Here is a 22,248-nt window from a genome sequence, read left to right as displayed (position 1 = left end):
CTAGCTTTAATTTTTCTCTATATGGTTCACTAGTTTTCTCAACAGAATCTAGTTCACAAGAATACCTTCTCCACTGACTGGTGGTTGTACCTTTATTGTATATTCCTAGTCATTAGACCACCAGGTACATTAAGCTCCCACTACACCTGGACCTGTCTCTCATACATTCATTTTGTCACACTGGTTATTTTTCTGTTCTTACAGAAAAATGTCCCAATATATGGTAAGGTAAAATTCTGTCTAAACAGTTTCTTTCTTTCTTGTCTTAGTTCTGAACTTCAAGTAAAGAAAAACATGAATTAATTAGAACTCTGGTTATAAACACTCTCATCATTAGTCCATTCACAGGGCACTAAATTTTTATTTTCAATTGTGATTAAAAAACATAAAATTTATCATTTAACTATTTTTGAGTACATAGTTCAATACTATGTTAAGTATAATCACATTGCATGCCACAGATCTTTGAGACTTTCATCTTCTAACACTGAAATTGTACTGATGAAAAAAGAGGTCCTCATTTCCCCCTACTCCTAGGTCCCCTGGTAATTACTCTACTACTGTGACCACTTTAGATTTATGTAGTGGAATCATGTAATATTTTTTCTGTGACTGGTTTATTTCACTTAGTGTGTCTTCAAGATTCATCCATGTTGTAGCACATTATAGGATTTTTTTCCTTTGTAAGTTCACTATTTTTAATAGTATGATAAATACTATACTAATGAATATTAAATAAAACATCTTAAGTTACTTATTTTTAGCAATGTGCTTTTCTCTATTCTATCTGAAGACCCCTCTCTTACAAGGTTAGCATTATCCAGAATTTTACCATTCCTCTTTTTTTTCTTTTTTAAGATTTATTTATTTATTTGAGAAGCAGAGTTACAGATAGAGAGATCTTCCATACACTGGTTCACTATCCAGACAGTCACAATAGCTGGAGCTGGGCCGATCCAAAGTCAGGAGCCTCTTTCAAATCTCCTACATGGGTGCGTGGGCCCAAGCACTTGGGCCATCCTTCACTGCCTTCACAGGCCACCAGCACAAAGCTGGACTGGAAGAGAAGCAGCCAGGACACAAACCGGCACCCACATGGGATACCGGTGCTACAGGTGAAGACTTAACCTACTATGCCACAGTGCTGGCCCCCATTCCCCTGCTTTTAAAAATAAGGTCTGGGGGAGGGGTTGGTGTTGTAGCTTAACAGTTTAAGCTGCTACCTGTGAGCTGGCATCCCATATGAGCACTGGTTTGAATCCCAACTGCTCTACTTCTGATCCAGCTTCCTGTTAATGCTCCTGGGAAAGCAGTAGAAGATGACCCCTGCACCCACATGGGAAATCAGGCTCCTGGCTTCAGACTGACCCAGCCACTTGCAGCCATCTGGAGAGTGAATCAGCAGATGGAAGATCTCTGTGTAACTGTCTACCTCTCTCTCTCTCGCTGTAGCTCTCCCTATCAAATAAATAATCTTAAAAGAAAAAATATATACATGGTCCTGATGTTGCCAGCATCATATATTGGAGTGCCAGTTTGAGTGCTAGCTGCTTTACTTCCCAAATAGCTCCCTGCTAATGTACCTGAGAAAGCAGATGATGGCCAAGTGCTTGGACCTCTGCCACTCTCATGGAGTTCCTGGATCCTGGCTCCAGCCTGGCCCATTCTTGGCCATTTGAAGAATAAACCAGTGGATGGAAAGCATCCCCCACCCCGCTCTTGCTCTGCCTCTAGGATAAATATTTTTTAAAAAAATAAGTAAAAATATGGTCTTATCACACATATGTATATTTTTATAAGCCATTTAATTTTCAGCTTTCTAAAAAAGGTATCAAATGATAAGTAGTCTTTTGGGATTTACTTTTCTCATTCAATATTATACTGCTAAGATTTACACCCTTACTATTATTTGCAGCTGCAGTTAATTACATTTGATGTTATTTTTGTAAGTTTATTTTAAAGATTTATTTATTTATTTGAAAGTCAGAGATATACAGAGAGAGGTAGTGACAGAGAGATCTTCCATCCACTGGTTTACTACCAAGAAGGTTGCAATGACTGAAGCTGGGCCAGGCCAAAGCCAGGAGCCAGGAGCTTCACCGTGGTCTCCCACATGGGTGACAGGGTCCCAAACACTTGAGCTGTCTTCCACTGCTTTTCCCAGGCCATTAACAAGGAGCTGGGTCAGTAGTGGAGCAGTCAGAACACAAACCAGCACCCATATGGGATGCCAGCATCACAGGCAGTAGCCCAATCCCCTATGCAACAACACCAACCCTTATGTTTTAAGTTTTATATATGCATGCTATTTAATATTCCATTTGGTGAACATATCACAACTAACACTTACTCATGTATATGGGGGTACTGGGTTGTTGTGAAGCTCTTGCTGTTACAAACAGAGCTGTTGAAGAAAATTCTGGTACATCCTTAGGATGCATGTGCAAAATTTCCTCCTCGTACACACCTAGGAATTAACCTCTCAAGTCACAGGGAATATAAAAATTAAACTTCATAAAAATAATGTTAAATTGTCTTTTTAAAGTGGTTTTTCCACAAAAGAAACAACATTAACTGAGCACAGTCCTAGCATATGGCTATAAAGGATCAAAAGGGGCCAGAATTATAGTATAGTGTGTTAAGCCACTGCCTGCAGTGAACAGTACTGCTCTCTGCTATTGCCTGGGAAAGCAGTAGAAGACCTGCACCCATGTGGGAGATCCAGAAGAAGCTCCTGGTTCCTGGCTTCAGATCAGCACAGCTCCAGCCACTGTGGCCAATTGGGGAGTGAACCAATGTATGGAAGACCTTGCTCACTCACTCGCTCTCTCTGCCTCTCCTTCTCTCTCTGTGTAACTCTGTCAAATAAATAAATAAATCTTAAAGAAAAAAAAAAAAAAACTAACCATCCCATAAAACCCACTCCTGATATATCCCTGACAGAAAGTGACCAGCTGTTCTTACTCAAACACAGCTTGTAATAGGAAGATAATTCCCTTTTCTAAAAAATTTTTATTTTTATTTGAAAGGCAGAGATATACATTGATTGATCTCCCATCTGCTGGTTCACTCCCCAACTGTGCAAAGACCAGGGATGAGCCAGCCTGAAGCCAGGAGCTGGGAGCTGAATCCAGATTTCCCACATGGTAGTAGGAACTCAAACATTTGAGACTTCACCTGCCACGTCCTACAGTGTGTTAAGCAGGAAGATGGAATTGGAAATAGAGCTGGGATTTAAACCCAGGCAGTCTAATGCATCCCAAAGCAGCAGTTTAATAACCATTGTGCTAAACGCCCATCTCAAGATGATTCCCTTTTTTTTTTTTTTTTTTGACAGGCAGAGTGGACAGTGAGAGAGAGAGACAGAGAGAAAGGTCTTCCTTTGCCGTTGGTTCACCCTCCAATGGCCGCCGCGGCCGGCGCGCTGCGGCCGGCGCACCGCGCTGATCCGATGGCAGGAGCCAGGAGCCAGGTGCTTTTCCTGGTCTCCCATGGGGTGCAGGGCCCAAGCACCTGGGCCATCCTCCACTGCACTCCCTGGCCACAGCAGAGGGCTGGCCTGGAAGAGGGGCAACCGGGACAGAATCCGGCACCCCGACCGGGACTAGAACCCGGTGTGCCGGCGCCGCTAGGCGGAGGATTAGCCTATTGAGCCGCGGCGCCGGCCAAGATGATTCCCTTCTAAGACTTCATTCCACTGTGGGATAGCTATCAGTGCTGAAAAATTTCTTAGGATATTTAGCTGAAATTTGTATCTTTTTAACAAGATTTATTTGGGGTTGATATTGTGGCACAGCAGGTTAAGCCTCTGCCTATAATGCTGGCATCCCACACTGGCACTGGTTTGAGACCCAGCTGCTCCACTTCTGGTCCAGCTCCCCGCTAATGTATCTGGGAAAGCAGCAGAAGATGGCCCAAGTGCTTAGGCTCCTGTACCTACAGGGAGACCCAGAAAAAGCTGCAGGCTCCTGGCTTTGGCCTGGCCCAGCCCTGGCCATTGTGGCCATTTGAGGAATGAACCAGCAGATGGAAGATTGCTCTCTCTCCGTCTCCTCTGTCACTCTGCCTTTCAAATACATAAAAAATAAATCTTAAAAAAAGAGAGAGATTTGTTCAATTATTTGAAAGGCAGAGTGACACAGAGAGTGAGCGAATGAATGAGTGAGGGTGAGGGAGGTTATCTTCCATCTGCTGATTCACTCTCCAAATGCCTCCAACAGCCAGGTCTGGACCAAGTCAGAGCCCGCAGTCAGGAACTCCAACCTCCCACATGGGTGGCAGGGGCCCAGGTATCAGCTTCCATTACTTTCCCAAGTGCATTATCAGGAACCTGGACTGGAAGCAGAACTCAACCTGACACTTGGATATGGGCATACATTGCAGTAACACCAGCTCCATGAAATTTGTATTCTTTTTACACCAGCTCCATGAAATTTGCATTTTTTTAAAGATTTATTTATTTATTTGAAAGTCAGAGTTACACAGAGAGAGAAGGAGAGGCAGAGAGAGAGAGAGAGGTTTTCCATTCGCTGGTTCATGCCCCAGTTAGCCGCCAATGGCTGGAGCTTAGCCGATCCGAAACCAGGAGCCAGGAACTTCCTCCAGGTCTCCCACACGAGTGCAGGGGCCCAAGGACTTGGGCCATCTTCTACTGCTTTTCCAAGCCATAGCAGAGAACTAGATTGGAAGTGGAGCAGCCAGGACTTGAACCAGCACCCATATGGGATGCCGGCACTGTAGGCAGTGGCTTTACCCGCTATGCGATAGCACCAGCCCCGAAACTTGTATTCCTAAAATTCATTCCTGGAGTTTGAATTTAGGTCTCTGAAGTTACATAGAGTAAAAATGAAAAAAATACTCTAAAGCTAGAAGGGACATTAGCAATCGTCTAGTCTTAAATTCTCACTCAAAAGATAAAACATTAGGATGAGGAAAAAAGACTAAGATGAAGTAACTGCCCAAGGTCCACTGCTAATTGAAAGCAGTACTAGACATACATCTTAGATCACTTGACTTCCACGCAAAGGATTTTTAAGTGACACCAAAACTATTCCTCAAAACACAGAAAAGGAATGAACACTTCCTAATGCATCTCTGGTACCAAAACCAGAGAAAGCCATCACAAGAAAGCTGGAGACTACCATCCCTTATAAACACAAAACTCCTCAACAAATACTAACAAACAGACTCCAGCTGCATATTAAAATGATTATATATTAGCCGGCACCACAGCTCAATAGGCTAATCCTCTGCCTTGCGGTGCCCGCACACCGGGTTCTAGTCCCGGTCGGGGGGCCAGATTCTGTCCCAGTTGCCCCTCTTCCAGGCCAGCTCTCTGCTGTGGCCAGGGAGTGCAGTGGAGGATGGCCCAAGTACTTGGGCCCTGCACCCGCATGGGAGACCAGGAGAAGCACCTGGCGGAGGGTGAACCAACAGCAAAAGGAAGACCTTTCTGTCTCTCTCTCTCACTGTCCACTCTGTCTGTCAAAAATTAAAAAAAAAAGAAAAAAAATGATTATATATCATGACCTAGTGGGACTCACCCTAGGAATGCTACAGTGTTTCAACATAAGGAAATCAACCAACATGATATATTATTTTAATAGGATAAAGGAAAAGCTAACAATCATTTAAAAAGAAAAAAGCATTTGAAAAATCGATACCCACTCATGATAAAACACTCAAAAAATTATGAACATAAGGGAACTTCCTCAACATGACAAAGAGTATTCATGAAGTATCCAAGTTGAGTATCACTCTTAACAGTGAAAGAATGAAAGCTTTCCTCCTAAGATCAGGGTGAGAAAAAAAAAACCAACAACAAGGATGCTCATTTTACCATTTCTACTCAAAACTGTCCTGGAAGTACAAGCAATTAGGCAAGAAAAGTTAAACAACAACAACAAAAAGGTATCAATTGGAAAGGAAGAAGTAAACTATCTCTATTCTCAGATGACATATTACATACAGGAAATCCTAAAGAATCCACACACAGATATATTAGCAATGAGCAATTCAAAGACACCTGTATTCAAGATCGCATCAAAAGGAATAAAAACTTTGGAATAAAACTTCAAAACACTGATGGAAGAAAGTAGAGATGCAAACAAATGACAAGACTTCTTCTATTCATAAATTAACAGATTCATATTGTTAAGATGACAACACTCCCCTAGAGTGACATGTAGATTCAATGGAACCCAAACTACTTTTCTCTGCAAAAAATGGGAAGGTCGATCTTAAAATGAATATGGCAAAGTACCCAGAAGAGCCAGAACAACCTTGAAAAAGAACCAAGTTGGAGGATATACTTCCCAGTTTCAGAACTTAATACACGGCTATGGTAATCGTAACAGTGTGGTATTTCCGTTAAGAACAGACTTCCGAGGCTCTAGTCCCCGCCGCCGTCGCTGGAAGCCAGGTGATCAGACAGCCCAACCACAGGTGTCAGCTCCACCCCAATCCCAATGGGATTCGATGCTTCTACTTCCCAGGGAAAGGTGTTAACAGGACCTGCTTCTCCCACACATGTCCTCTCTCTCCAAATCTCTCGCTCTTCTTCACTCTCTCTCTCGACTCCCCCTCTCTCTTTTCTCTTCGCCCTTTCCCTCTGGCTGGTCAGAGTTCCCATGTCAATTTACCCTTTCCCTTAAAAAAAAAAAAAAAAAAAAGAATAGATATATATCAATGGAATAAAACTGAGAGTACAAAATTAAACCCAAGTATCTATGGCCAATTGATTTAAAAAAAAAATTTTTTTACTTGAGAAGTACAGTTACAGTCCCAGAGAAGGAGAGACAGAGAGAAAGGTCTTCTATTCGCTGGTTCACTCCCCAAATAGCCCCAAATGGCTGCAACAGCTGGAGCTTAGCTGATCCGAAGCCAGGAGCTTCTTCTGGGTCTCCCACATGGGTGCAGGGGCCCAAAAACTTGGGCTATCCTCCACTGCTTTCCCAGGCCACAGCAGAGAGCTGGATCGGAAGTGGAGCAATCAGGATACAAACCGGCACCCATACAGGGTGCCAGTACCACAGGCGGAAGCTCAGCCTACTATGCCACAGAGCTGGCCCCCTGGCCAATTGATTTTTTTATGGGAATGTCAAGACCACTCAAAGCAAAAACAAATCTCTTTAACAAATAACCGGATATCCACATGCAGAAGAATGAAGTGAGATTTTTCCCTCATACCATTTATGAAAATTCGAAATGAAACATCTAAATGTAAAACTATAAAACTCTTCAAAGAAAACATAGGGTTAAATCTTTATGAACTGAGATTTGGCAACAGATTCTTAGATTTGACAAAAAAAACCATAAGCAACAACAACAACAACAACAACAACAAAAAGATGAATTCCATTTCATAATTAAAAAATGTTTATGTAAGGGCTGGCACTGTGACATAGTAGGTTAAGCCTCCGCCTGCAGTGCCAGCATCCCATGTGGGCACCAGTTTGAGTCCCAGTTGCTCCACTTCTGATACAGCTCCCTGCTAATGGCCTGGGAAAGCAGTGGAAGATAGACCAAATGCTTGGGCCCCTGCACCCTAGTAGGAGACCCGGAAAAAGCCCCTGGCTCCTGGCTTCAGATCGGCCCAGCTCCAGCCTTTGTGGCCACTCAGGGAGTGAACCAGCAGATGGAAGATCTTTGTCTCTGTCTCTTCCTCTCTGTTGCTCTGCCTCTTAAACAAATAAATGTAGTCTTTAAAAAAATAAAATGATCCTAGCAGTTAAGATGCCTAGGTTCCATATCAAGGGTGCCTGAGTTTGATTCTCAGCTCTATCTACTGATTCCAGCTTCCCACCAATGTGGACTTTTACAGTTTGAAAAAGATTTGGTCCTTCAAACTCATGCATACATTTGAACCCCGAAGTCTTGTATTAACGGTTCATGTTAACTGATTAAGAATGGAGACTTAATCTGAGTAACCCATCTGGGACATGGGCCTTGCTGGGGGATCTTTAGGTCATCAGAGGATAGCCCTCGGAAAGCAGTACTTGGCAAGAGTTAGATACATAGGAAGATTATGTCTCTCTTTTCTTGATTCTCCATGTGATCATCTAGCTCTCAATGCATGCTCCACTACTGCCAGCTTCTATCAGACGCTAGTCTATTGAGGTGACCTGATGATCTCGGATCATGAACCTCCAAACCGTGAGCCAAAATAAGCCTTCTTCCTTTCATAGAGCTCCTCTCCAGTATTTTAGATAAAGTAATGAAAAGCTGACTAATTCACAGACCCTGGGAGGCAGCTGTGATAGCTCCACTATCTGGACTCTACTACCTATGTGGAGGCCCTGCCTTGAGTTCCCAGCACCTGGCTGTAGCCAGGCCTAGCCTCACCCATTGCAGACATTTCTAAAGTGAATCAGTGGATGCGAGCTCTCCTGCTGTCTTTCTGTCTCTCTCTCTCACTCTCACCTTCTGCCTCTTAAATTTTAAAAAAGAGTGAGAGAGAAATAAGAAGCAATGGTGAGAATGTGGAGATATTGGAACCTCATCCATTGTGGGCTGGAATGAATTTTTTACAATGGTATGGGTACTGTGGAAAATAGATTGGCAGTTCCTCAAAGAGTTAAGAGAATTACCATATGATACAGCAATTCCAGTCCTAGATAAAATACTCCAAGGAATTGAAACAGATATTCAAATAAAAATTTACACATGAATGTTAATAGCATCATTTTCCACAATGGCTAAAAGACGGACCAACCAAATGCTCATCAACTGATGAATAGATAAACAAAACCTATTACATTAATACAACAGACTATCATTCAGCCATGAAAGGAGTGAAGTACGCATAGCTGAACACAACATGAATGAACTGTGAAAACATTATATGCCACACGAAACAAGCTACGTACAAAAGGCCACATACTGGCCGGCACCCAGGTTCTAGTCCCGGTCGGGGCACCTGATTCTGTCCCTGTTGCTCCTCTTCCAGTTCAGCTCTCTGCTGTGGCCTGGGAGTGCAGTGGAGGATGGTCCAAGTGCTTGGGCCCTGCACCCGCATGGGAGACCAGGAGGAAGCACCTGGCTCCTGGCTTTGGATTGGCGCAGCGCACCTGCCGTGATGGCCATTTGGGGAGTGAACTAATGGAAGGAAGACCTTTCTCTCTGTCTCTCTCTCTCTCTCACTGTCCACTCTGCCTGTCCAAAAAAACCCAAACCAAACCAAACCAAAACAAAAAGGCCACATACTGTATAATTTCATTTATATTAATATCCAAAATGGCCGAATACATAGAAAGCAGGTCAGACACTGCAGAGTCTTATGGGAGGGGAAAATATAAAACAATTACTTGTTAAGTACAAGGTTTATGTTTGGGGTAATGAAAATATTCTGGAATGGTTGCACAACACTGTGAATGTACCAAAAGCTACAAAATTATATACTTCAAAATGGTGAATTTTGTTACACAAAATTTATACCTCGATAAAAGTAAAATTTTATTCCTCTTCTACATAAAACAGGACTTGAAAAAGGACTTCCATTTATTTATTTAAATTCAAGAGGCAGGGAGAGGATGGCGGGGACAGAAAGACAGAGCTCCCATTCACTGATTCACTTCCCAGTTGCCTGCAATGGCCAGGGCTGGGATGGGCCAAAGCTATGAAGTAGAAATCCAATCCAGGTGTTCCACACAGGAGGCATGAAACAAACCACACGAGCCACTGCCTGCTGCCTCCCAGGATGTGCATCGTAGAAGCTAGAACCAGGAGCTAAAGCCAGGGATCAAACCAAGGCACTATGGAATGCACGAGTCTTGACAGATATCTTAACCACTAAGCCAAATGCCCACCCAATAGAGACTGTTTTTATGTCCTTGAGCTTTTTTCCTTCTTAGGAGTGGAAATAACAGCAGCCAAAATGACATAATCTTTTATAATCTTCTCCACTTATGAAATAGATATCACTCTGTAGGTATCACCCTACTTTGAAGATAAAAAAAAAAATCAAGGCTCAGAGATATACAAAATCATATAGCTAGAAAATGGGAAAGTTGGCTAATCAAGTTAGATTGATCTATTTTGCAATGCCTCCAAGGAAAAACAGCTGCAATTTATGATAATTTTCAAAGAGGACAAGAAACGCCATTGTGTACAAACCTCTTAGGTAATTTTCTTCTACCAAAGTAATTACTTTAAAGCAATAAAAAATACTCATTTACACAGTAAACGTTTTAACAAGACCAATGTACATCATTATTGCATAACAGCGACATAAAAAAGAACAGTACAGATTTCCTCTTCCTATTTTCTAAAGATACATGTTTGAGTTTCCCAGTGAAAGGTATGCCAAAGTGTTAGCATATCCTCTCACCAATGAAGTCTTGTGTGTTTACAGGGAGTGGTAGACAAGTTAACAGATGATTATGCTTGTTCCTCATACAAGTGGCCTTATTAAGTTACAGTCACATTTCCTATTAAGGATTAACTAGTGAATAACAAACACATCAGTGGTTTTCTAACAGTACTTTGATGAGTCCTACAGAGATTCCAATTGGGAAGCAGAGGGGTTGGGATTACAAATCCTTTTATCAAGCAGAGCAGCCTCTTAACTGTTTTTCACTGCTTAAAGAAAAGATTCCACAATTAGGAGAGAAAGAGAGGGGCCGTGCTGTGGTGTAACCAATAAAGCCACTACCTCCAATGCTGGCATCCCAAATGGGCACCGGTTCAAGACCCAGCTGCTCCACTTTCAATCCAGCTCTCTGCTATGGCCTGGGAAAGCAGTAGAAGATGTTCAGGTCCTTGGGCCCTTGCACCTGCATGGAAGAACCAGAAGATGCTCCTGGCTCCTGGCTTTGGATCAACGCAGCTCAAGCCACTGTAGTAAACTGAGGAGTGATCCAGCGGATGGAAGAACTCTCTCTCTCTTTGCCTCTTCTTCTCTCTCTGTATAACTGATTTTCAAATAAATAAATAAATCTTAAAAAAAAAGGGGGGGGGGAGGTAGAGGAAAAGAAAAAGATATCCCATACATATTTTACATTTTCAGCTGTGCCATATGTTGCCTCTGGATAGTTTTCATCAAAGGAATCAAGGCACCATTTGCAGCATGGGAGGAAGAGAGGCTGATCTTTGCCACTGAGCTGGCAACACTTCTGAACAGTGCTGCCCTCCAATTAGTTCAAGTGAAGGAGTGTTCTACAAGTAGGAACCTTGGTGCCTTCATGTCACAGTGTGTGGAAGGCCCTGTGACACCAAGGCTTTTTGCACTAGATACCATCTAGTAGGCTAGGCTGCTGGGGGTGGGCTTAGTGTCTCACACTTGACCATTGAGATGAGCCTGTGTTTCTCAGTTCGTGCCTACTTTAAATTGTGCCTACTCTATAAAATGAAGATTACCAATATGGCTTACTTGAGCCTGCAAAAATAAGAAAACTCATAACCCAAGTGCAAAGTGAGAGCCCCATGGCATTTCTCTGCTTGTGTTTAGAAATACTATACACTGGGGGCAGGTACTGTGGCGCAGCAGGTTAATGTCCTGCCCTACAGTGCTGGAATCCCATATGGGCGCCAGTTTGAGTCCCAGCTGCTGCACTTCCAATCCAGCTCCCTGTTAATGTGCCTGGGAAAGCAGCTAAAGATGGCAGCTGAGAGGTCTTCCATCTGCTGGTTCACTCCCCAGTTGGCCGCAATGGCTAGAGCTGTGCCGATCCGGAGCCCGGAGCCAGGAGCCAGGAGCCAGGAGCCAGGAGCATCTTCTGGTTCTCCCACATGGATGCAGGGCCGCAAGGACTTGAGCCATCTTCCACTGCTTTCCCAGGCCATAGCAGAGAGCTGGATCAGAAGTGGAGCAGGCGGAGCTCAAACCGGTGCCTAAATGGGATGCCAACACTGCAGGCACAGCTTTACCCGCTACACCACAGTGACATCATCCAGGTTATCTTTTTCTATATATATATATATATATATATGTATATGTATATCTATATCTATATATACACACACATATATTATTGATTTGAAAGGCAGAGTGACAAGGACCAAGAAGGAGACACACACATACACTCAGAGAGAGAGAGAGAGAGAAAGAGAGAGAGAGAATATCTTGCCTCCACTGGTTCACTCCCCAGATAGACACAACAGCCCACAACTGGGCCAGGTTGGAGCCAGGAATTCAACTCAGGACTCTCATGCAGGTGGCAGGGATACAAGTACTTGAGCCAACATCTGCTGCCTTCCCAGGCACATTAACAGGAAGCTGGATAAGAAGCCAGAGCAGCTAAGACTTGAACCAGCACTCTGATATAGGATTCCAGTGTTGCAGGCAGCAGCTTAATCCACTGAATCATAAAACCTGCCCCTATTCTCAATTTCTTTGTGTTTTATATCAAAAAGGAGCCTTCTGTGAATAGCATATCAAAGAAACATTGGTTTTAAAATTCAATCTACCAATTTCTGCCTTTTAATAGAATTTAACACATTTAAAGTACTAATAAGGAAAATTTTACTTCTGCCACTTACCTATTTTATGTATGTCATATTTTTCCTTCATTTCCTCCATTAATTTTTTTTATTTAGATTAACAGAATCTAAATCCTACTTGTAAGATTCACTATATGCTGTTTTTTTCCCAATCCAGTAATCTTCCATTCTTCCACTTAATAGTTTCTGATGAACATCTATTTCATTAGTATGTCCCACGAAGTCTAAAGGGAGGATCTACCTTTTCTGACCAGGAAAAGTATCTCATGGTCTATCCTTGTTTTTACCCTCTGAATCACTTGCCCCTTAGACACATATACACACACACACAATTCACCATTCATACATAAAGTTCATTGTTATCATCTTTCTTTGCCAACATGTGGCCTGGTTTGGCTGTGCCATAGAATACTTGAGAAGGGTCTTGTGATGACCTCTGTGATGACAGACAAAAAAGAATGAGAAGCAAAGTGGCTTACGTTGTAGGAGCGCGGATGCCTCTGCTTCCACTGCACCAGGAGCAGCTGGGCCACCACCAAGGTAGCAATAAGGATAAGGACCATTTCTGCGTGCATGGCTTCATGACCGCGATGCTTGGCATGCATGCGTGCATGTTCAACCCTGAAAGCCAAACAGATGGCGTAAGCCAAGTCAGGGATGGTGTAGCTGTACAGTGGCAGTGCTTTCCAGGGATATCCCACCAGTCCCTAGCTCAGAAAACTCTCCTGTGCCTCACTGCTGCAGTGTACCACGCAAATTGGGGGCTAAAAGGACACATGCTCTAGACAACAGTGCTTGGGGGATAGAAGAGAGGCTTCACGGGCCCCAGCAATCAAGCCCAACTATTCAGATTGCAGGTAGATCTGCTGCCTGCACCCCATGGCATACAGCTGACATTCTTACAGGAGAAGTTTGCATCAGTGTCCATTTCAGGAGTTATTTCACTTTGTCACTAGCAGAAAAGTCACCCAGAGAAGTTATAGTCATAATACCTCAGACTCTTAGTCAATGACAGCAAGTGTGTACTGATACCACTATAAAAATCTTATTTTATTTACCCTACCGTCTTTGCCTGGGCCAGAGATGCTTAAGACTAGTTAAAAGCTGAAAAATCTGCTTCGACTTTATTCTAATCCAACAGTGATTTCACCATCAGTATTCACAGGTAAACAGCTTTCTCAAGGAAGTTCAGTAATTAGAGAGTACTGCTTAAGATTTTTTTTCTTAATGTGAGACTAGCCTTCTTCAGTCCTTTTTTAAGACTTTATCTACTTATTTGAATGGTAGAATCACACACAGAGAGAGGGAGATACAGAGAGAGAGAGAGAGAGACAAACTTCCATCCACTGGCTCAGTCTCCAAATGGCTGCAACAGCTGAGGCTACTCCAGCTCAAGCCAGGAGCCCAGAGCTCCACTCAGGTCTCCTATAAGGGAACAGGGAGCCAAGAACCTGGGCCACCCTCCGCTGCTTTCCCAGGCACACTAGCAAGGAACTGGATCACAAGTAGAGCATCAGGACTCAAACTGGCACCCAGATAGAATTGAAGATGGCAGCTTAACTCCTATGCCACAACACTGGCCCCTTCTTTGGTCTTAAGAATCGGCACAAGTGACTCTCTGAGTCAATACTGGCAAAATTACCTCTAAAAATAACCACCCCTACCACTCTGAGTAAGAGGCTGCCAAGACAGAAGAATGAGGAAGGAGTTAGAAAACTGGATTATGTAGTTTGCAGACAGAAGTGTTCATACAACTTCTCCATGCATCAGGGTATTAGGGAAGAAGGTATTAGGGAAGAAAGGGCAACACTCCTGATGTCTTCATTCAACTCCCAAGGGCAATGAAACACTAACAGCAAAAATAACCCAGTGGGATGAATTACAGATAAATAGTAATGCAAATATAGCAAAAATTTAACTGTAGAATCTAGGTGGTGGGTATAAGGGTATTCACTATACAATTATATTAACTTTTCTATAAGTTTAAAATTTTTCATAATAAAATGTCAGGGGAGAAAACTTGATGGGCAGTGTCACCAGCCAAATGCTAGTCAATGAATCAGCTTCAGCACCTAAGGGTTTGTCTTACATAAAACTATACCTTGGGGGGCCAGCACTGTGGCGTAGCGGGTAAAGCCGCCACCTGCAGTGTCAGCATCCCTTATGGCGACAATTCAAGTCCTGTTTCCTCCACTTCCATACCAGCTCCCCACTAATGTGCCTGGGAAAGCAGAAGATGGTCCAAGTCCTTGGGCCTCTGCACCCATGGGGGAGACCCAGAAGAAGTTCCTGGCTCCTGGCTTCAGATTGATCCAGCTTCAGCTGTTGTAACCATCTGGGGAGTGAACCAGCGGATGGAAGATATCTCTCTCTCTCTCTGCCTTTCAAATAAATCAATCTTAAAGAAAAAAAAGCCTCTACCTTGGGAGGAAGAATATGACAAAGAGAACAGGATGGGGAATCAGAAACTTAGGTTCAGACCCACCTTTGAGGCCTTGACCAAGAAACCTTATATCTTTACATTACGATTTCTTCATCATCAAAGGGAATCACTATCTCTTCTGTCTGCTTCATAGGGTTGTGAGGACAGGCTAAGCTGAGAGGGTAAAGAACATTTTAAATATGTAAGGATTGTAGGAAAGTATAAAAATACCAAGAAAAAAGCTCCATGTTCTCAGACACTATATAATTGAATGGATGTGTACAACATGAAATCAAAGAAGAGATCAAAAACAGATCAGAGAACTCCCCAGTTTAAGTTCTCATTCAATGCAAAAACTGTTTTTGCAATCTTTGCTTCAACTGGCTAAAAACATATGCCTTTTCTTTTTCTTTTTAAAGATTTTAAATATTTATTTGAGAGGCAGAGTCAGAGAAAGATCTTCCATCTGCTGGTTCACTCCCCAAATGGCCACAACTACCAGAGCTGGGTCGATCCGAAGCCATGAGCCAGGAGCTTCTTCCGGGTCTTCCACATGGATACAGTGGCCCAAGGACTTGGGCCATCTTCCACTAATATTCCAGGCCATAGCAGAGAGCTGGATTGGAAGAAGAGTAGCCGGGACATGAACCGGTACTCATATGGGATGTTAGTGTCACAGGCAGAGACCTAGCTCACTAATGCCACAGCACAGGCCCCAACATATGCCTTTTTTTTTTCTTTTTTCTTTTTTTTTTGACAGGCAGAGTGGACAGTGAGAGAGAGAGACAGAGAGAAAGGTCTTCCTTTTGCCGTTGGTTCACCCTCCAATGGCCGGCGCACCACGCTGATCCGATGGCAGGAGCCAGGTACTTATTCTGGTCTCCCATGGGGTACAGGGCCCAAGTACTTGGGCCATCCTCCACTGCACTTCCCTGGCCACAGCAGAGAGCTGGCCTGGAAGAGGGGCAACCGGGACAGAATCCAGTGCCCCGACCGGGACTAGAACCCGGTGTGCCGGTGCCGCAAGGTGAAGGATTAGCCTAGTGAGCTGTGGCGCCGGCCCCAACATATGCCTTTTAAGATAATCTATTCTAGACCCAGCAGTGTTTAGCACATTGTAGATATTCATATTTGCTAATAAATGAATAAAATTCTAATGCTTTAGGGGCAGAAAGCTCACTACCTGTCAATATACCTTGATTATTAAATATATTCCCTTTTTAAAAGATTTATTCATTTGAAAGTCAGAGTCACAGAGAGAGGTAAAAACAGAGAAAAAGAGATCTTCCATCCACTGATTCACTCCCCAGATGGCCACAACGGCCAGGGCTGGACAAAGCAGAGGCCAAGAGCTTCATCGGGGTTTCTCATGTGGGTGGCAGGAGCCCAACTACTAGGGTCATCTTCTGCGGCTTTTCCCAGACCATTAGCAGGGAGCTGGATTCTAACAATCTAACAATTCTAGATCCTTTAACCACTGTTAATACATCATGATATAAAGACTATTAACCCTGTTTGCCTTCTAGACATGATCCAGTTAAAGATCCTCTGTATATACAGTGCTTAAAATCTCAAAATCTTGGCAAGTGGCCTAAGCAAAACAGACAGAAGTTTTCATACAATTGTCACCTCCTTAAAGCAGAGAACAAATTACTACAAATATCTTCCCAACTATTTAGAGTATTTTGATAGCTGAGCTATATAACTGAAGCATCTTGAGCTTAAAGTCCTATAACATCTCACTAGGTATGTCAAATGAATTGCTATCTTTGCCATTCCGTATTTTTATAATCAATATTTTAATCTAAATAAAGGGTTTTTCCTCACAACTAAATGTTACTAGGCTGATTCAGCTAACTGGCCAGTCATTTTGTGAAGTTTGTAGGGCAGGTGCTCTGAAACCCTTTTACTGAGGAGAAATCATGAAAATAAGATATTTGTTGACTCATTCTGGTTACAAAACAAGTTCGAAGCAAAGCTGAAATCAGAAGACACATTTCCCATGTTCTCAACCAACGGTCTCTATTGTGTCACAGCTAATGATAATGATGTTATTGATGATAATCATCAGCCGGCGCTGCGGCTCAATAGGCTAATCCTCCGCCTAGCAGCGCCTGCACCCTGGGTTCTAGTCCCGGTCGGGGTGCCGGATTCTGTCCCAGTTGCCCCTCTTCCAGGCCAGCTCTCTGCTGTGGCCCGGGAGTGCAGTGGAGGATGGCCCAAGTACTTGGGCCCTGCACCCCATGGGAGACCAAGATAAGCACCTGGCTCCTGCCATCGGATCAGCGCGGTGCGCCGGCCACGGCGGCCATTGGAGGGTGAACCAACGGCAAAGGAAGACCTTTCTCTCTGTCTGTCTCTCTCACTGTCCACTCTGCCTGTCAGAAAAAAAAAAAAAAAAAAAAAAAGATGATAATCATCTTCAAAACAGGTAACACTTACTGGAAACTTACCACATGCCAGGCACTGTTCTAAGATTTTCATCTATTAATTCTCACAATCCTATGAGCTATCAATATTGCTATGATCCTTACTTTACAAATATGGTAAATTTAGGCAGTGACAAGTAATTTGCCCAAGATCACATGCCTACTAAAAGCATGAATGTTTTCAAATCCAGCTGGATGGTTTGGTGTGATTATCTACCTAGTCCCCTGGACAAAGTGAACTATCCACAACTGACCTAGGTGCTCAGAAAGATCCTAAAAGACCTGTCCTGCTGATCTCGAGCCACTGCCTCCCAGACAGAAACAGGTAGATAAACAACTTTATTACTTGAGTTAGCTACAGTTCCCAGCCTGTGGGGCCCACACTGCCACACTTACCTCCATTGCTCCTCTGGGGAAAGGTCTGACATATCAACCTGTAGAAAGACACCACCAGAGAAATCCATTACTGTCTTAGAACTGTCCCTGCCAAATATGAACTGCAAACACATTCATCAATATCTTTAAGGAACTAAGGGAGGCTTCAAGTTTTATATTATAGTCTTTAGGAAGTCTTTCCCAACACATCACTCCATCTTTCCCTTCTCTACCCCCTTACTTGGCCCATATCTATGACTGTGCTAAGCAATGAGGTCAGAAGAGTGAAAGAGTCCTAACTCACAAGATGTTTACAGCTTAGTGAAGACAGACATATAAACAGAAAATTCTTTTCCTTTGTTTTTTTAAGGCTCATTTTATTTATTTGAAAGGCAGAGTTAGAGTTAGAAAGAGAGAGAGAGACAGAGAAGTTGTCCGTCCACTAGTTTACTCTCCAAATGGCCACAATGGTCAGGGCTATGCCAGGCCAAAGCCAGGAGTCAGGAGCTTCATCTGGGTCTCCCACATGGGTCTAGAGGCCCAAGACTTGGGATGTTCTTTGCTGCTTTCCCAGGTGCATTAGCAGGGAGCTGGACTGGAAGTGGAGCAGCCAGGACTCGAACCAACACCCGCACCACAACGCAATGCTGGCCTCAGAAAATTTATTATATGATAAAGATTAACTCTGGAAGAATAGAGAAGTAGCTTTTAATCCAATCTGGAGTGTTACAGATCAGGGAAGGCTTCCTGAAAGAGGTGTTAAATATTATTCAGATGAAGACATGAGAGAAATATGGGATCAGCATTTGGTACAGCAATTAAGACACTGCCTGGGACACCCACATCCCATTGTGAGTGCCTGGTTCAGCCCTGAAAGCATTTGGGGAATGAACTAGCAAATGAATGATTGCTCTCCATCTCTTTCAAATAAAAAAGTTACATTAAAATTTGAAAACTAAAAGCTTCTTATTAAAAACAAAAAAGGAAATACACTTGTGACAAAGGGACTAACTGGACATAAAGAAATAGTTGACAGCACACAAACAATTGAATATGACTAGGTTAGATAGCATGAATCAGGATTAGGAGGAGACGAAACCAGATAAAATATTCTGTCATACAATGCCATCTGACCACGGCCCCATGGTAACAAGCAGGACAAACTGGTGCAATATGAGCTTTAGACTCTGCTCTGCGGTTAACTAAAGGCATGGCCTTCCAGCCTCACAATTCTGTTTCTAATTGGGGGTTTTGTCTTTTTGGAGTAGGGTTTTTCAGCCTTGGCACTACTGATATTCTGGGGTGGTTAATTCTTCATTTTGGGTGGACTACAAATAGCTTCCTTCAGTTGCAATTGGAATGTCTACAGAGACTATTAAACGTCCTCCAAGGAACAAAAATTGCCCCAGTTGAAAAACTACTGCTCTAGAATAATAGTAAATTCCTTGGGTTCAGAGCTCAACTCTTATTAATTCCTGTGGCCATACAGAAGCATACCCACTCTCAGTACATATATGTCACTCAATAACTTTCTCATAGTGAATTGAACTGAATATGTTTCTTGATCTAGAGAAGACAGACAAGGCCATAGAAACACTCAAATCAATTGATCAACTATTCCTTTATAGGGCCGGCACTGTGGTATAGTGGGTAAAGCCACCGCCTGCAGTGCCGGCATCCCACATGAGCACTGGTTCAAATCCTGGCTGCTTCACTTCCGATCCAGCTCTATGCTATGACCTGAGAAAGCAGTGGAAGATGGCCCAAGTCCTTGGCTTGGGAAGACCTAGAGGAGGCTCCTGGGTCCTGGCTTCAGATCGGCACAGCTCTGGCTGTTGCAGCCAATTGGAGAGTGAATCAGCAGATGGAAGACCTCCCTTTCTGTCTCTCCTTCTCTCTTTGTGTAACTCTGATTTTCAAATAAATAAATAAATCTTTAAAAAATATATTCCTTGGCCGGCGCCGCGGCTCACTTGGCTAATCCTCCGCCTGCGGCGCCGGCACCCCAGGTTCTACTTCCGGTTGGGGCACTGGATTCTGTCCCGGTTGCTCCTCTTCCAGTCCAGCTCTCTGCTGTGGCCCAGGAAGGCAGTGGAGGATGGCCCAAGTGCTTGGGCCCTGCACCCACATGGGAGACCAGGAGGAAGCACCTGGCTCCTGGCTTCGGATCTGCGCAGCTCTGGCCATGACGGCCATTTTGGGAGTAAACCAATGGAAGGAAGACCTTTCTCTCTGTCTGTCTCTCACTGTCTAACTCTGCTTGTCAAAAAAAATAAAGAAAGAAAGAAAAAAATATATTCCTTTAGACAAGGGTAGGGAACACATAAGGTCCCATGAAATCATCTTGTCTGACCCTGCCAAGGCAACTGCAGGTGGGACTCAAAGTTCAATAAACGTATAGCAGGCTCATTTTTAAGTTGATAATTTTGTATGGTCCATGAAATGATGTTATAAATATACAAATGGTCATTGGCAAAAAAAAAAAAAAAAAAAAAGGTTCCACAGCCCCACTATTCAAGGCCAGGTTTCCCACTGTTCCAGTAACTCCAGAAAACTGAAATGAAACAAGCAGAACTCCTTCTACCATCAAGTCAAATCAGCACGTATTTCCCAGGCATCCTCTCAGTATGTATACTGGGAATGCTCATCACTATTTAAGGAGGGCTTTCTGACTTCTGTATGTCCCAGCTAAGTTTAAAAAAAAAAAAAAAACTTTTTCCCCCAAGGCTGTGTTTGTCCAACCAATCTCAAGGTAATGAAGTCAGACGCCCTCCTTCCTTTTCCTGAGCCACTCACTGCCATAATGAATTTATTCAGGAGCCCTAAATCAGTCCTTCAACTTCCCAAAAAGAATAGAGATTCCAATACTCTGAAAGGGGAGAAACAGATGACACAAATGGAAAGGTTCAGTTGGGAGGGTCCTGAGCAGACAATCAAGGACCACATCCTAAAGGAATGCACAATTTTCATGCTGCTTATCAAAAGTCTCTTCTTTTCCAATTTGGACCTACATCATGCCAAGTTCATCTGTTCACTGTTCCAAAACACATGGAATGGATCGCTGTCCCTGGCTTTTGTATGCTCTTCCTTCTACTTACAGCGCCTTCCCCTCTCTTTCTCCTATCCAAATCCTAGTTGTCCTTTGAGAAAACAGCTCAATTTCACTTTCCTGGAGAAGGCTTTCCTGATCCCCTAGCAGTGAAGTCAGCCCTCTGCTTTTCTCCAGAATGGATCAAAACGTGGCTCAAGGATTAGCAGCTCAGCACCATGCTGGTGCTCACTACATTCCAGATCTACTGAACTACAATCTACTTTTACTTTTTTTTAAAGATTTATTTTACTTATTTGAAAGGCAGAGTTACAGATAGAGAGAGGGAGAGACAAAGAGAAGTCTTCCATTCACTAGTTCACTCCCCAAACAGCCGAAGCCAGGAGCTTCCTCCTGGTCTCCCATGTGGGTTCAGGGGCCCAAGGACTTGGGCCATCCTCTGTTGCTTTCCCAAGCACATTAGCAGGGAGCTGGACATGGAATGCTGGCATTGCAGGCAGCCAGCTTAACCCGTAACACTATAGGCCCCCACAATCTACCTCTTACTAAGACCTTCAGGTGTTTGGCATGCACATTAAATTTTAGAAGCACTGATCTATACCACTCATTCATAGTCTTATGTTATCTTATACATGCTTTCCAATAACACTGCTTCTTCTTCCTTTTATTTGAAAGGCAGAATACAGAAAGAGAAGGAAGGAGACAAAGAACCACTCACTGGTTCACTCCTCAAATGGCTGCTAAAGCTGGGACTGGGCCAGGCCAAAGCCAGGAGCTTCCTCTGGGTCTCCCATGTGGGTGTAAGGGCTCAAACACCTGGGCCATCCTCCACTGCCTCCCAGGCACATCAGCAGGGAGGTGGATTGGAACTGGAGCAGCTGGAATTTGAACCAGCACCCATACAGGATTGCAGGTACTGTAGGCAGAGGCCTAACTCTCCAAGTCACAGTGCTGGCCCAGGAAACTGCTTCTTAAGTTCAAGGCAGGACAAGCAAGGGACCTAGAGCTCAAAATTTAAAGTGGCATCCACTCTCAGTACTGATCCTGCACTTGCACAACCTTGAGAATAAGTGTACTTCCTTAAAGATTGCACTCTCACAACTTATTTATCTCACCCTAGTCTTAGCCCTGCCTTTTCTGCTCCCATCCCATAAACCTAGAATCTCCCTCAGAACCAAGAAATACCTTACACTGCTTTTGTAGCCTCCAAGGAGAACAGCACAGATATGAGTGTTTATAAAGCACTCAATGATTACTTGTGGAACTGAGCAGAATTCTCTCCAAAAACAAAAGCAAGTATGCTGAGGGCTGGCATCACGTCACAGAGGGTTAGGTTAAGCTGCCACTTACAATACCAGCATCCCACAACTGGAGCAACGCTTTGAGTCCTGGTTGCTGTACTTCTGATCTAGCTCCCTGAAAATGTACCTGGGAAGTAGCAGCCGATTAATCAGGTACTTGAGTCCCTGTTACCCAAGTAGGAAACCCTAATGGTGTTCCTGGACCCTGGCTTCCAGCTAGCCCAGGCCCAGCTC

General features: G+C 43.5%; 1 protein-coding gene across 8 annotated transcripts in view; it reads right to left on the bottom strand.

Moving 5' to 3' along the window:
- The window catches only part of RNF121 (ring finger protein 121), an 88,012-nt gene that overhangs the window by 40,179 nt on the left and 25,585 nt on the right, over window positions 1-22,248 (bottom strand). For 4 of the 8 annotated variants that reach the window (XM_002708529.6, XM_089330201.1, XM_089330204.1 and 1 more), the window contains exons 2-3: window positions 17,686-17,723; window positions 12,918-13,059 (exon numbers count right to left, since the gene is read on the bottom strand). In XM_002708529.6, coding sequence (XP_002708575.1) covers window positions 12,918-13,059; window positions 17,686-17,723 — 180 coding nt within the window. The remainder of the gene's footprint in view (window positions 1-12,917; window positions 13,060-17,685; window positions 17,724-22,248) is intronic. The other 4 variants (XM_008264615.5, XM_089330203.1, XM_089330205.1 and 1 more) reach the window with 2 other exon arrangements.

The sequence above is a fragment of the Oryctolagus cuniculus genome, chromosome 1, assembly GCF_051225735.1.
Source record: "Oryctolagus cuniculus isolate XC-2025 breed Fujian yellow rabbit chromosome 1, ASM5122573v1, whole genome shotgun sequence".
NCBI classification, from domain to species: domain Eukaryota; kingdom Metazoa; phylum Chordata; class Mammalia; order Lagomorpha; family Leporidae; genus Oryctolagus; species Oryctolagus cuniculus.
Note: the sequence above shows the minus strand (reverse complement) of the source record. Positions and strands in the feature narration are given on the sequence as shown.